The sequence below is a fragment of the Atractosteus spatula genome, chromosome 3 (assembly GCF_055471065.1).
Source record: "Atractosteus spatula isolate fAtrSpa1 chromosome 3, fAtrSpa1.hap1, whole genome shotgun sequence".
NCBI classification, from domain to species: domain Eukaryota; kingdom Metazoa; phylum Chordata; class Actinopteri; order Semionotiformes; family Lepisosteidae; genus Atractosteus; species Atractosteus spatula.
In genome coordinates, this window is record NC_142708.1 from 22,337,617 (window position 1) to 22,354,195 (window position 16,579).

The window sequence follows — 16,579 nt, forward strand, 5'->3', positions numbered from 1 at the left end:
ATGGGGAGAACATACAAATCCACACATAGTACCCGAGGTCTGCAAAAGGGATAACCAGGGCCCCAGAACTGCAAGGCAGCAATGCTAACCACTGCACCGCCATATTGCCCCCAATATTTGAATTGATCAATAAATGAAGAAGGAATGAATACCACATACATATCACATGGGTGATTCTGAACTGCAGGGACCCCAAATTTAATGGAATCTGAGTATTTATGTAGACTGTTCTATGACACATAGGGTCACCCAGGGGATTAATCAGATTCAATATCAAAACAGGGACACAGAGTCACAGCTGGAAACTAAAATGGAATTCATGCTTGGAACAGGCCTTCCAGCCGGTTAAGGACAAAAGTCTAGGCTTCTTCAAGAACCTGCAAGACAGTCTTTGATTCACATAACTGCTACTGTAAATTACTTACAAAATGAGCAAGATGCAAAGGATGACTTATTAAAGCACCATAAAAATACATATTTAAAACTAATTTGTCATGTTTCTTTATTTACCATTTGTATTCTGTTAGAAATATTTGACATGCTTTTTGGCATATGAACCTAGCATCAATTTCACATATAGTACTTCGTGAAACAGACAGCCATCTCAAATTCGGACTTGAAGAATTCCTGAGACTTCGTGAGAGCCAAACTATTCCCTACCACGAAAGTGGATCTGTCTTCTCTTGAAGAAAAGGTACAACATGACAGCTGAAAACTACAAAGCAAGGAGCATAAGAACAGAAAACAAACAGTAAGCAAACGAATGACAGTCCAGACTATTTTCAAAGTGAAGTCTTCTGGGAAAGTTCTCTGAGCTTATCTAAGAAAACTGTTACGTAACTCTGAAGACAAAGATAAACATTAAGACACAATACCTTTGTATAAAAAAGAAAATACTTGCAAACTCTTTACATTCTATATACAGTACCATCACATTTATATACCAATTACATCATAATTACACCTAATCTTATATATAATTACAACAATATTGTCCATAGTTTTAACGGATTAAAAAGGTGATCCCAGGACAGGAGCAGAGGGAGCAAAATCCAAATTGCTTTGTGGCTAAGCAATTAATTTGTAGTGGCCTCTGCCATCTCAATAGATATGCAAATTATTTAATAGTTTAGGAGCCACAAATATGATAAGGATCAAGATGAAAATTGGGCTATTCAGAAGCCGCTTTTACTAACCAGAGGTGAAGTAAGGTTCAAGGATATAAGCTAAAAGTAACAGAAGAAAGCCCAAAAGAGAGTTCATTGGAGATGCATCTGCCAACATACATTTAGCAAACAAAGAAGCATTATGGTCATCTACAGTCAAGAGATTCAGTGATATGGGGTTACTAGGAGGACCTTGACACAGATAACGAAAAAGTGTCAGAGCCTTCAGTGGTGTACCCAAAATAACCTGGCAATGCAGCTTAGGCCTGTCCAATATATTATGGCTTCAATATTATTATACAGTTCAGGAAAAGAAAAATGTACCAAAATCACTGCCTACCTCTATGCTATACCTTCACAGAACATTTGGTAGGCTGACGATTTAATTCAAATATAACCAACATATGTCACTGTAAAATAATAAAAATAGCAAACATTGTACAAGAACTGACATCTTGAAATGATTGACCACTGTCTAAAGAGATGTTTTTTTTTTAACATCTTGATTAATTGGTTCTGCAATTCTTTACATATTGAAGAGGGGGTGCAAATTATCTGAGGGCTGTGTGCATGCCAAAGCACAAAGCAAAACCCCAATCCTTATGTTTGCAGATCATACCCACCCCCACCCTTTATTATTTATTTTCATACTGTATACTGTTAGACATTTGCATGCTCTAACAATGTATAAGAAACTAAATATTTTTATTTAACTTTTATTGATTTTCTAGCTAATTTATTTACTAATAGTATTAGTATTAGTAATACAGAAGCATTAGCCACTCCTCACATTGTATACCTAACCCGGGATCAGCCTCTTGGTTTGTAAATTAAATTGGCTAATGTAAACTTGGAATGTAGTTGATATTCTGTAGATAGAGTGAGCAGTGAAAGGCAAATAAGTAGGTCTAGAAGAGAATCTGTTAAAGCAGAGGCCCTACTGTATGTTGAACTAAGAGGTCAGCTAATTACATAATAAAAAAAGCTAAGAATTCAGCTTTTTGAGAGAATTTAAGAGAGAATATGTTTATTTCTACTTATATTAAGAGGATATAAATTCAAAAGGAAGCAGGAAGACAAGTATTTTCAAAAACAGAAAGAATGCATAGGGCACATTACCCCTTACAGAAAGGAAATGGTTCCAAATAAAATGGAGAATAACTTTTTCTTTGTAGGTTGTACCTAAGTAAAGGGAAGATGAAAAAGCCTCAGAGTAAGCCCCACAAGAAACCAGCCAGAATCAAACCATGTACACGGCCAGCTTCAAATGACTGGAGACATGGGAGTGGCCAAGTAGCAGCATTTGTCTGCCATCTGCTGCAGAATCACACACAATAGCTTCCACCCTCCTGCATAAGCATCAAAGATAAGTCAACTGTTGTGTAATACATGTCCAGATCACGCATGTACGGTGAATTTAAATATAAACACAGAAACAGAAAAACAATATAATACACTCTAAACAATATTCATAACAGAAAGGGGTATTTCCATGGTGACTGACATGCTGCAGCTAGGCTGTTTGATGGCATTGGAACCACAGGGTGTCTTTGCATTGTGTTTAATTTTAGAACTTCATGTTTCGTATTCATGTTTGTATAAAAAGATATTTTTCCGCCAGTTGAGACTTTGTCACTTTGATTTGTTTAGAGTATAAACTGCACACAATATAAGTGTTGTGCGTGGGGAAAGTTGTATTCATATATGTGCCTTCTAATATAATACTGTTCTTTTGCATGAGGATCTCTTTTGTAGCTTTGGAAGAATTGGCAGCATCTGATCAATGACATTCTTCCTATGATTTGATACAAGCAGTTTTGCATTAAAACTGGTGAGGTTTCTTGGCTTCCTTTGGCTTCCTTTGTTTATTCTCATGTTCCAATTTCTATTTATATTAAAGATATTTGAAATATGTCACAGAAACCATTAAAGAATGTATTATTTTCTATTTTAGCAACTGAGTCATTGATGATTTCTAAAGTATTTTAAATTATTATATTCTTGTAGATTCTGAGGCAATGTCTCCAGTAATAGAAGAGGCTCATCTACTGGTAATCACCTGGATATAAAAAAACTATACTATAGGGATAATTTGTTCCTTTTTTAAGACATAGAATCACTTAGACCAGCAACACCTTAGCATTTGTTTTCTTCCATTCTCCATAAAAATAACCATTTCAAATTATTTTTTTCTCCATTTGGTCATGCAACGGGAGTTCAAAAGGAATAGGCTTTTTATTGTTGTATACTGTATACGTTCACATACATTGAAAATCAGAAAAGAATTCTTAGTGTGCCTCGCATGTTTTTACCTCTAAAACCTCTGTTTTACCTTTTCAAGTTTAGTAATGGCTCACACACATATGGTACTAAATGAAGGTAGCATACACCTTCACAGTATTTACAGATCATTCACAGGTCTTTAACACCAAACAGCTATAAAACATGAATCTTGGTAAATAATTTAAATCAAAAGCAATAGATTATATTTAAAATAAAGAGACCATTGTTGCATTAATTAATCCTGATGTGTTTACTAACCATTTATAGGTTTGGAATCCAGAGACACTTGAATCTATTAAATGACATCCATTGGTATATTATGTGCTGGGCTCAAATAAAACCAAGAGCTTCCAAAAGGCTCCACTAGTAAACCAATAAGAAATGAACAACTGAGGACCTCATATGTTCATGGGTGTCAAGAGACTGTAATTCAGAGATGTAATTATGATCAAGATTCTGCAGTGATTTGCAATTTTGAAGGAAGATTTTAAAATATATGTTAACATTGATTGGTAACTTGTTTAATTTTACAAGCAGTGCAGTAATATTGACTGTATTTCATGGCTCGGTATTCTTTTCTCAGCTACTGCACTCTCTGACTGGTGTATGAGCCAGGAAACCGTTTCTGTACTGCACAGAACATTTCAGTAATTAAACAGACACAAATGTTTTACAATCCTAAGCATTTAGGTAAGTCTGAACCTGGGGTGTTTACGGAAAGGAGGTAGCAGAGAGCTGAAAGGCCTGAGATTTGGCTTTTGTTTTAGAGTCTTTCTTAAGACATTAAACGTAAGTTGTTTTTTTTACAGTATACTGAGTGGTTGTTTTTGCTTTCATTGTATTCAGCATTCACAGGTTTCACATTATTTCTGACCTCATTCATATTTAGATGTCCTTATTATCATTTTTAAAAAGCAGTTGTAAATGGGAATTCATCCTAAATTGTAAAGCTGCTAAATTCTATTCTAAATTAATGTAATTAAACCTTCATTTAAGTAGTTTAATCAGTTACACTAGCGACCATAAATTTAATTGTGCAACATAATGATTCTGAACTGTTCTTATATTTGAAATATTGTTTCCTGGCTTGAAATTACCTATGCAACCCAAGATTTTATAAACACCATTCAGAAAGTTGTCATTAAAATATACTGCAAAGGAACAAGTAATAGGTTTATTCCACGCTGAAAAGAGAACAAAGAAAACACGTTTCGGCCGTGGAGCCTTCTTCAGGTGTGTCACCCACCTGAATTAAAATATACTGTTGTGCTATAGTTTCTCTCAGACTCCAGTCTTCACACATGTAATTGGCAAGCAGACGCCATAATTAAAATATAACTAGGGGGTCTCTGCACTGCTGAAAATAAAAGAGCAAACTACATATATATCAAATGAAAATGCCATTTGACCTTACATACTAATAAAAAATAATGAAAGCTAAAGGTAAATATCTTTTTATACTCCCTAACGACAGGTACATCTCTATCCATGTTATACTTGGTTAAACACAAACGTAAATCACACATTTCTTTTGAATACAACAGGCAACCCACTGAGTAAAACTCAAAGCTGGAAGAGATTCATACAAGTGTGATTCATACAGTCAGATATTAAGTGTTACAGGCAAATTCAATGATTATTCCCTGACACAGGCCATGAACAGAAAAACAGGAGTATGTTTGGTGCCATACACAAAATAATAAAAACAAATTATTTGAAAATTGACCCAGTATCTCTTCCCCTTTGACGTGTGCATCTAGTTTCATAAATATAATTATAGTGTAATTGCACTTAGATGGGTTTCTTACATCAGGCTACCTCTTTATGTCAAAATGTAATGGCAATAACTGAGATGGCACTCTGTCGTCTTCACAACAGTGTACTTCTTTCATCCATCATTTAAAACTAGATTGAATTATGCATACTTTAAAAAGATCACTTTTTAATTTACTTACATTCTTTACCCTAGCTGAGCAACCATTCTGGTCAACATTTAAAAGGAAGTGTATCCTACATTGAAAAAAGGACCAATAGCTTGTAACCAGGAACTGGAAAAATATTGCCCACAGCAATTAAATTTTTCATTAATACAATTAAGAAAAGACTCACTCACATATTTTATATGCTTTCAGGATAGTAGCTGCTGATAAATCAGATTTTTTAAAAAAGAACAAAATTAGGCTAGACAGGAAATGTGTGATGCCTTGTTTAAAAAGCTTTTTCTTCAATAATTAATGGGCCACCGGTAATATCTAAAAGGTCATTTCTGACATCTGCTAAACTATCATCGGCCATGACTGGGTGATACATTTTTCCAGCGTTCCTGTTAAAATATTAAATGTTTATGACAGGATAAAATCTGACACTGAACAACATGTTTCATATTAAACCAAATAGCAGACAAGAATGAACTTAAATAATGATCCCTCAGTAATAACCTTGGAGTCTTGTAAATTAAGTTTTATTTTCTGACATTTCCTACACAATGGATTTCAGCAGCTGTTTTATTGTGTTAATTTCCACTGGAGGCTTACACCTATGATTTAAAGAAACTATGATTGCAGGTACAGAGAATCATTACCTCCATTGGATGTCATTCTTTTTTCATGTGGTAGTATGAAATGTGTAACAGCAGGCAGATCAACACTAAGATACCCAACCATTTAAGATGAATTATAGCAATTTACCTTCATATTCCTTATATTACCTATAAGATCCCTTACATTCATACAGTTTCTTAAAACTCATTTTGTGTTGAAAGCTCATTGAAAACAGGAAAAAAAAGGAACTGAAAGCCAAAAATCAATCTCGAGTGTTGAGGTGCGACTAAATTCTTAATGACAGTGAGATGTTTTATTTTCATTTAACTACTTAGCACACTATTTTCTTCCATAAATACACAGTATATAAGAATAAACCCACCTGCTTTGGCAAGCGGAACAATGAGTTCCTGTAGAACATATCCTTGGCCTGGCTCCAGGTACCATCTATAATTATGATGTTGTAAGCAGCAGATGACGAATTCAAATCCAGCTCTTCCAGGTTTTCCGCATCAGACCCAGGATACAAAATCAGAGTGCCGGGGGTTTGACACACAGAGGCCAGTTCAGGATATCTAACACAAAAAAAAAAATTCCAAATACAGACAATTTTTTCAGGCCTTGGTAAAATGCAGCTAATGACACAGCAGCATAAACAATTGTGCTACACAACACATATTCTAAACACAGTTCTAACTATAAAATACTTAAATCTTCTTTTATCTGTTGTCTTCATGATAAGGTGCTCTTCATAATGAATGCAAATACTTTGTCATTATGTAATGAATGTTCCCAGGTAAAATATGGAACCAACACTTATTTTGATGTCATTTTGCATTTATCTCACTGTTCTTCATTTACAAAGAAGTCCTTCATTATTAAGTGATAGTAACCTAGAAAATTTTCCTTATTTCATATACTATACATCGAATAAAGTATGAATGGACATTTCTTCTAATTATATACATCGTATTGGATTAAAACTATACATGACTGGCAGTTCCAACATTTATTTTTATCCTTAATTTCTAAGACTGCCCACAAAGAGTCTTGTCATCACCAACAACAAACTGCAATATTGAGAACCAAACAGGGCCTCTTTAAAAGAGTCAAATGTATTGTTCTCTGGTGATATTAGTTTGTCAAGGCTATAGCATGCTTTGTGGGAGGCAAAACTATTGTTTTCTAGTATCATTTTGACATGGAGCAAAGGGGGGGACCAAAAGATTAGAAAAAGGAAACCAACATAAATAAGCACCTTTTTCTGCAACTGATTTTTTGCAGCGGCAGAGCCAATTTTTCCCCAAGGTGTTTTTTTTCTTAACAAAAAAGCATATTTTAAAACCCGGTGAGGAGTACGATCACTTCTGCTTGCCGTAGAGACCTTGACATTTCCAAAGGTATGAGAAAATGAAAACAGAGAGAGTTGAACAGAAATAGTGGAAACATAAATGTATTTTTCTAGGTGACAGAAAAAAAAGCTAAAAGCTACTGTAGAAACTACTAATCTGTGTGAAACAGTAAAAATAATTTTCGAGTGCCTAATTCCAAGTGCCATGGTTATTAATTTTCTGATAAACACAAAGAAAACACAAGAAAAATGTTTCATTTAGAAATAAAATCTATAAATGTTGTACCGAAACAAATTTCCCCAATGAACTGCCCTTGCAAATAAATCTAAACCATTGTCCAACTGCTGTTTAAAAGTGCTTTTCCTTGTGTGCTGTGGTCATTTGTACACAATATGTGGATTTACTCAATATGAAAAGCAAACATATTTTTAAATCAATTTCATATGCTTTCATAAAGTTAAATCAGGGAAATTAGAAAAAAATAAGGAAGTAAACAGCAGCAAACAGAAAATATAGAGTCAAGGCTTTAAAACAGCTTATTTTCTAACTGCTACATGATAGCACTGTAAATTTGCCAATGCCAATGCTCTGCTGCTAAATGTTGAGACTGCATAAATGATGTATGCTGATTTTATTCAGAATGGTTGTAAACAGGTTAAGTTAAGCAATTAGAATTACATTTCCTCGTGGTAAAGTCTGAGCATGGAAATTGGTGTACATCAAGTGAAACGGAAAAAAAAAACTGCTGAATGCCAATTCTATAAACTCTGTTCATCCCCACAGGCCACCCATTTATCAGTGAACCATTGACATTGTGCCACCCACACAAATTAAAAGGGAAAATGCTACAGAGTTCCAAAACTGTTAAAAATGAAATCACCAGCCATGTGTCATTGCCAAAAACTGTTTTACTGAGTTATTCTGTATGGTGTCTTACCACTTGCCTGTGTAAAAGATGGCAACAGTTACTTCAGTTTCTTTCCTACGCATGACTGTTCATTTGTTTCTAGCTTTCAGTGTTGGTATAACCTCAGTGCCGTGGTCCTCGTGGTCCCAGGGTGTTTGCAATTGATTGACACCCTCTTAATTCAGCATCTCAGAAGATCCCATTGTTTATATTAGACTAACTTAAATCATTGCATGTTACAAAGCCAGGAAACCCAAGAATAAGGGCTCAAGTCTGAGATCTTTTGAGCACCTTATTAGATGCCAGTATAATAGCTGTCATTATTGAAGACTAAGATGAATGAACTCCAGACAGTTTGATAGCAGTAGTCCACAGTACATCAAGGGATTCTACTGCACAAATCTATTAGATTTGCCAGGATTACATATCTCTTTGAGAAAATCCCATTTTGTCAGGAAGTAATTCTCTCTGTCATTATTTTGCTTTTTGTTTTCATGGTTTTTAGTGTGTGTGTGCACACAAAACTGGGATTTTTAACTTATTTCATAGCAACCTTTCCCTCTGGCACTAAACTATGCCTCAGTGAGTTGCAGGTAATCTAACAGTCAATTATAGCAAGCATATTAAAAATATTAAAGTTGTTTAAAAGTCTCTGTGGAAGCAGTACGTTAAGAATACAATCTATTTTGTTAATCTATTGGAACACGAAAGCCCTTTTTGTTGCCAAATATAGTACTCATCTTCTTATTTATCAAATATAAAAATATAAAATATTTCATACTAATTAATCACTTTACTTTAAAGAAATATACACCAGTATATTAAATGCTTGTATTTAAAAAGTGGAAAGTATATAGAAATGAGGCTTTAGCATAGGGCTGCTAGAATACATATACAGTAGCTGATATAATGCTATATTAAATTTGGCTGTTTAACACACTTTACGCATCTTAAATCGGAAAAAAAACAGCAAAACATTGTACTGCATATTCTTCACATCACCCATAACTGCCTTTTTGTTTACTAGTTTTGAATAATTTAGGCAGAAAAAAAAACATTTAATGAAACTTAATTCACTTACAAATGTGATATACAGTATACTACTCTCCAAAAGTATAGGGACAGTGAAGTAATTATGTTAATTAAGTTATATCAACTAAGATCAATTAAACAGATTGGTAGAATTTAATCTATTTATTTTGAAGGCACAAAGTCTTGGGACAATTGGATGGCAATTGTCTCTTGTGGGGTTATTACGTACTCATAATGTGTACTTTACTATGAGAACACCTTATCAAATTGTCTCTGACTTCAGTGTGTACAGTTCATAGGCAAAAGTAAAAATGAAAAAAAATCTGTCAAATAGAAACAATTTTGAAGCTCAAATAAAAAAAAATCACTCAGAACCATAATGCAGAAATTGCACAAACCAAAATCATAATTTGTCATTCAAAATCAACATTTATAATATACTGAAAGTGTGAAAATGAATGAAAATCAACAACAGACAGAATTTGCAGCGGTAAAGCTACCAAATAGCAGTTCACAGAACACTGAAACAGCAGAACTACAATTAAGGCTATATTGCAACATGTAAAACTCTTACTGTATCAGCACCAAGAACAGATCATTCAGATTAAAATGTGCTCAAACGTACAGACTTTTGGCAAGGCAAAAAAGTTGAGAAAATTCTAGTTTTATAGAAATATAACAAGATAAATACGTATCACAGTGATAGAAAGGTTAAAGTGTGGAGAAAAAGAAATTGCAGATGTGCCAAAGAACACCACGTCATCTGTGAAGCATTGACATGCATGGCTGCCTCTGGAAATGGCTCCCTTGCTTCTATCCATGGTGTAACTATTAATGATGGTAGCAGCAGAATGAACGCTTAAACAGAAACGTTGTGTCAGCTTGTGAAGAAAATGTCTCCATACTTGCTGGACAGTACTTTACCATGCAGCATGATTATCTGAAATGTATGGCCGATGCAAGCTCTGAGTTTTTCAGGAGAGAAACAGATTGGCCAAACTCCAGTTTTCAGTCTCCGAGTATGACTTTCAATGTGCAGAAGACAGCATGTAACATGAATCAGACAGATGGTCCAGAACATGCAGGCCAAAACTTCTGATTTGAACATTTGAAAAATAGTTCTTCACCCTGCAATATCATACTCAGAATACAAGTAGTTTGTAGGGCCTTCTCATTGTAATAAAAATCCTATTATTTCTAGAAGAAGTACAAGTAGCTTATTAAGACCTTTCTGTGAAACATTTGTACCACATGGGTGGCTGGGTGTCCTTCTCTTTAATCTCATCAACCACCTGCTTGCCTAGATGACTTTTCTGTCATGTTTCCTGTGGTGTTTAATTTTCATTTGCTCATTGGCACTGGGACACCAGGTTTAAGTGCAGTAAATACAACAACCACTGATGTGGGTTTGAATAAATCAACGAGTAGGGTTTTTTTTAATAAGGGGCCATTAATTTCCTAAGGAGCAATTACTGCTTCAGTGTCGTAATTATATACGAATTGAGCTACCTTTGTGCCTTGTGTACTCTGCACTGAAACTAACAAATAGATGAAATATAATTAGACACATCTGGGACAATGAGAATCAGGCTTGAAGGCAGAGATAAAAAAATAAAGAAAAAAGTAAGACTACTGTACTGTAAAAGTAAGACTTGTTTTCCCACACAAGCATTAATATTTTGAAAGAATATCCTTTCTTCTCCCCGCCCCCACCCCTTGAACTATACTCCAAACAAATTTCAAGGACATATTCACAGAAACATCTATTGTGGATAAAACATGAAAAGCTGTTTCGCCTCATTTACTTAGCAAATGCTATCCCATTCATATTCAGAAAGAGATATTAAAATGCTTGTAGTACATACAAGACTAAATTCTACCATTTCATAAGATACTGTATTTCACATATATGAAACTAATTAGGCATTAATCTTGCTTGCGTGATCACAAAGAGGAAACAAATGGACCAAGGCACAACACAGACTTAACTAACTTCTTCCCTTCTTCCAGTTAGTACTGTAGCATCAACAAAAAACACCCTATGAAAGTATAGGATTAAATCAAAAGAATACTAGTTTCATATGCATTTCATAAAATTCAATTTAGAAGATAGTAAAATAGAATGACCTGTAGCTCTAAAATCTAAAATGTCTTGTCTGTCATATACAGTAGATCTCTTGAAATGGAAAAGCTTTGTCAATACACATGTGCATGGGGAAAGTCCTTATGATGGAACTGGTAGCTCAAACAGAAAAGAAAAATCTTTAGCGTCTTTTATTATGCTGAAGTACAAAAAAAATAAAATTGAGAAAACACCATAAATATATCAAATATAGAGAAAAGCTGACTGTACAGTACATCAGCACTCATACCAGCTGCACCCATACAGCACAAATTCTACCCTGGGACCCTGAAACGTGGCAATTTTCGAACGCATATGATTACATTATGTGTCAATCACGTTGACGTCTGTCTGCCCTTCAAAATCTTCGTCAGCCATTCCTAATAAGGTGACTGTGGGTGTCTTTTTGACCACCCTCTGATAATTAGCAGCCCCAAGGCCAATAATTAATTAAAAATGACAAGTAACTCAGTGGTATGCTTTCACACTGCCCTTTATTCTCCAGATATGCTCAGTTCCGCAAATACTCACAAACGAAATTAGAATTATCACATAGCCTAAACTAAAACATACAATACATGCATCTCTGTTACAACTGCTATTGTGTTTTCCCCCAAAACTGAACTGTATTTTCACAATTTGTCACAAAAGTTCTTCCTGTAGAAAGATTTTAAGTGGGGAATTGGCAAATAATAACAAGGTTTTAGTTTATGATCTAGAAAAAAAAATGTTCAGTTGGTGAATGGGCACAGCAAGAATATAGATTGGATGTTATTTTGATGTGTTTTTTGTATATCTCAATGAAGATATTATTTACAGTATGGTAGTTAAGGGATGACAACATTTGAATTACTCCCTCCACCTATTCCAGTTTTGGCTGTTATAAATGGAATGGGTTATAGATTAAAATGTTAAATATCCCCCTCCCTAAAATTCACCTTCAACAAAACAAAACTAAGTGACATCATAAACTGTTGTGATGAGACTCCCTACATCTATTTATACATTTTATATTAATGTTAGATGCCATCAATCAGGAGATATACTATCCGAAAGAGTATCTTACAGGCTAATATATTTGCAGATTTGTCATCCAACAACAAACATTACTAAGGTTCAACAAAATACTTAATGAATCCAGTTTATTCAAGATTAAGATGAATTAATTTGATCAACAAACTGGGCAGTTACTAATCAGTTTATAGAATGTAAATACTGACAGTATTTCCTTTATTCAGAATATAGGATTAAAAATCTTCCACATTACAGCCCCAGAGCTTGATCAAAGTATGTTTACACAACAATAAACTACGGCTTGAGTCAACAGTTAGCTTCATTAACATGTAAACAGAAGCTTCTTTTGATATCAAGGATTGGTGCTGAAAACAATGTGTGTATTCAAAATGCAGGAAAAGGCGAAGAATGTTGTATTACAATTAACTTCTTATGAGTACCCGTTCATTTTAAGTAGCATCTGAAAACATATCAAGTAATATTAAGTTGGCCATTTTATTTTGAATTTGATATGCTTTTCATTAGAAATTGTTTCTTTTCATTGCAACTAATAATCAGACTTAATTTTACTTCTCTTTGAAAAACAAAAATCCTTCAAAAAACTCAAACTATAGGCTGCAAAAGAACAAGTAAAGGTTTATTTCATGATGAAAAGAGAAGAAAGGAAACACAAAGTTTCGGCTGTGGAGCCTTCTTTGGGTGTCATGCTGGTTTAGTAAGAGAAGGGGGCACATGGCCCAGGGAGAAGGGGAAGGAATGACAAAGAGATCTAGAAAAAGATTTAGAGGAAGGCCAAAACATTGTGTTTCCTTTCTGCTCTTTTCGGCATGGAATAAACCTTTACTTGTTCCTTTGCAGCCTACGCATGCTGACGCAACTACCTATTTGAACTACTGCAAACTATAGACTATCATCTTTGTTCAATTCTTGCAACCACTTCTATGGAAATCAATAGACAATTGACAATTGACAACACTGACAATTTAATACATTTCAGCCAAACAGCTGTATGTATCCATCCTTTTTTTTAACTGCTTTCAATACAGGGTTGAGGGGGAGCCAGAGCCTGTCCCAGTGCAAGTAATGGCAATGGGCACAAGGCAGGATACACCCTGGAAGGGGCACCAGTCCATCGCAGGACACACACAGACACAAACATTCGTTCACACTCATACCAGGCCCAGGTTTCCTAGATGCCAAGTAACCACGTTACTAGGTCTTTGTACTGCTGGACAAGCATCAACTGGAGCACCAAGCCAAAACCCTCATGAACACCAGGAGAATATACAAACTCCACACAGATAGCACTGCAGGCCTCAGAGCTATGAGATAGCAACACTAACCACTGCACCCCCCTATTCTACTTGTAGCATTACATTATTTTGTATGAGATATCTACCTTAATCCTCTAGAATGACATAATTTTGGTAGGTTGTCTAGGTACAACAAAAACTGGTTGAAATCTATATCCCCAGGTCCCTATCCCCCGTAATCAGAAGCTCTTATCCATCTAATCCATCAGCATTCTCTTACTTAGAGGTTTGACTCCATAAAACAGCTTTCAACAAATTTATAAAGAATTTATTCTTGTAAACCTTAAAATAAAATTTACTACACTTTCTCCTTAATACCATACACTCAATTTTAATTTTCATATCTCTTCCTATACTAATGGGAGATATCATAAATAAGTATTGGAGCCAATAGCACTAACCTTTTTTAATGCTTCTTAGTATATTAGTTTTTCTTTCAAGATACTGAACTCACTTCCACCAAAATGTTTTAGATAAATTCAATCCTATCTTATTTTATTTGGAGGATGTGCCCTAGGATGTACTTAACATTATAACTCCCAGAGGTTACAGTTTGTACATAATTGTATATAATACTATTGGGCCTTTCAGTTTAGGACCTTAAAGACTTGGTTGGATTCTGGTTAATTAGCTTCTTGGCACCCAGCTGAGCAGACATTAATCAAACAAATTAGACTCCTAAATCTTCATTTCCTGCCCCTAAAGGTAGGATTGTTTCTTTATGAATGAGCCCTATTATCGCAAATTCTCTGGAAATTTTTGGGAAAAAAAGTCAACCTCTTCCTTGGGACCACTATATAATATCACAAGCTTTCACTCATCTGGAACAATCCCTTCTTACTGATTTTCAATATTTTACCTATACACCATGCTCTAAAATGATCATATGCTCAAGTACCCACAATTATATCTCTGATGATAATGGATTATGTGTGCAGCAGGACTGAATGGAAAGTTACTTGTCTACCTTTTTTATTATTTTACGTTAGCCTGACTCCACGCTGAACTTCCTGCATAGAACAACTTTAGAAAACTGTTTTGGCAAATATATATTTTCCCTTCTAAAAATCTGGCACAGCAGGTGATCCATTTTAAATCTGTATATGGAGCTTATACAAGTGCTTCCCACACCATCTCCCACAGAATCCAAAGATATCATGTTTTAAAGTACGGCGTCTTGTGGATCTCTCCACTTACCGGATATAAAGCAGTATTTCAATGAAGATTATGTTCATTGAAACAAGCTTATTTCTTGCAATAATTGTACTGATCTTAAAATCACTTGGTATATTGGTAAAAAGTATGGCATGAGCTGAAAATGTTGAAATAAATTGAAAACCACACAATAGTTCAAGCTGGGAATTACTCACAACCCATTCCATCATAGATGTATTCACTGTGCAACTGGAACATATTTACATACTGTATATTCTGAGGTGTGTGTTTTGGCAACATGTCGTAGAAGTGCCAGGTAATTTATTCAATGAAACTTGGGTCCCTACTGTTCAAAAACAATTTCCACATTTCAGAGAATTATGTATGACACTTTATTGGCAGGATTTACAGCAGAGTACTATTTTTTCTTGGCTGCAGGGTTGGGTGGATACTGAGATCTCTTTAGATCATATTTGTTTACACTCATTTCCAGGCATAATTCAACAGTCAACATCATTGACTGACCCTCATGGTCGACCATGAGCCTGAAAGTGTCTAATAAGTCTGACATGAAACTGTACACTGTCTGGCAGGTTAAGAAATAATTCAGTCTATGATTAGTTTTGCAATGTGTGGGGAATTTGGCATTACATATTATGTGGGGGGGAGTGTTGGGAGGGGTGTGTTAATGAGCTGATTTGTTCTACGTGATTATCAAATTAAATGGAAAAAAAGGTTTTATCAGCTTAAAGGTTTTACAACCTAAAAAACAAAGAAATACCCATACATATTTAAATTACCCACCATTTTCCATTTTCTGGTTACTATATATATCTTGAATATACTGTATATAAAATGAATCAATGTTTGTATATTTTACATAGCTTTACTGCTAACTGCCAATCCCTTTCTTTTAGGTTTTCATCCAAAAAATAAAACTTCAAATATAGTTTAAAATAAAGAGGGCAATATCTGGAACTCCCTATAAACTCCAGACCATTTTCAAATTAATAGCCACCATTGCACTGCCCTATATAAATAAAATCTTATGGGTTATCACTTAAATTATTTTTTCATTATATTGTTGGGTAAAGGGTTTTGTTTTTAGGAAAAAAAGGTATTAACTATGTCATGTCTCAACTACATTAGCATGTGATGCACCCCTATGTGGACAAAAAGAAATTAATGTGTCATGTCTTCTGTGGATGCTACACAAAAAGCCATTATTGAAACTTTAAATTGTTATTATAATGAGCTGTATTTTTGAGAGTTCAGATAACAATAATGTGGTCAAATGAAAAACAGTTTAATATCTGCAGTTTTGATATTTGCCATTTTGGGAGCCCAGCAGCTTCTGTTGTTCATTCATACATTCTACGACATTCTACAGTCTACAACATTGCAAGTTATCTTTTACACTTCCACATCCTTTATTTAGAATAAAATATTAGATATAGACATTTAAAGAGAATTTCTTATCTGTAACATTATTACAACTTTTTTTTAATATTGGAAATACTTTAGGAAGGTTTTAATGTGTCCATGTAAGTTACCTGAATATAGCTGAAAAACAAACACTAATTCATTTATACAAGTAGGTAATCTCCTATTGCAACTGTAAAACCCTGATGTCTCCTATCACATGGTCATCCCCCAGAACATTAGCAATGCAAAAAAAAAGGCAGGAAAATGGAA

The 16,579-nt window shown here is 34.6% G+C and overlaps 1 protein-coding gene across 1 annotated transcript in view; it reads right to left on the minus strand.

The window, feature by feature from the left end:
* dtwd2 (DTW motif tRNA-uridine aminocarboxypropyltransferase 2) overlaps nt 1–16,579 on the minus strand; it is a 57,357-nt gene that overhangs the window by 20,928 nt on the left and 19,850 nt on the right. Inside the window, exon 4 of the mRNA XM_088911503.1 lies at nt 6,372–6,564. Within this exon, the coding sequence (XP_088767629.1) occupies nt 6,372–6,564 (193 nt within the window). The remainder of the gene's footprint in view (nt 1–6,371; nt 6,565–16,579) is intronic.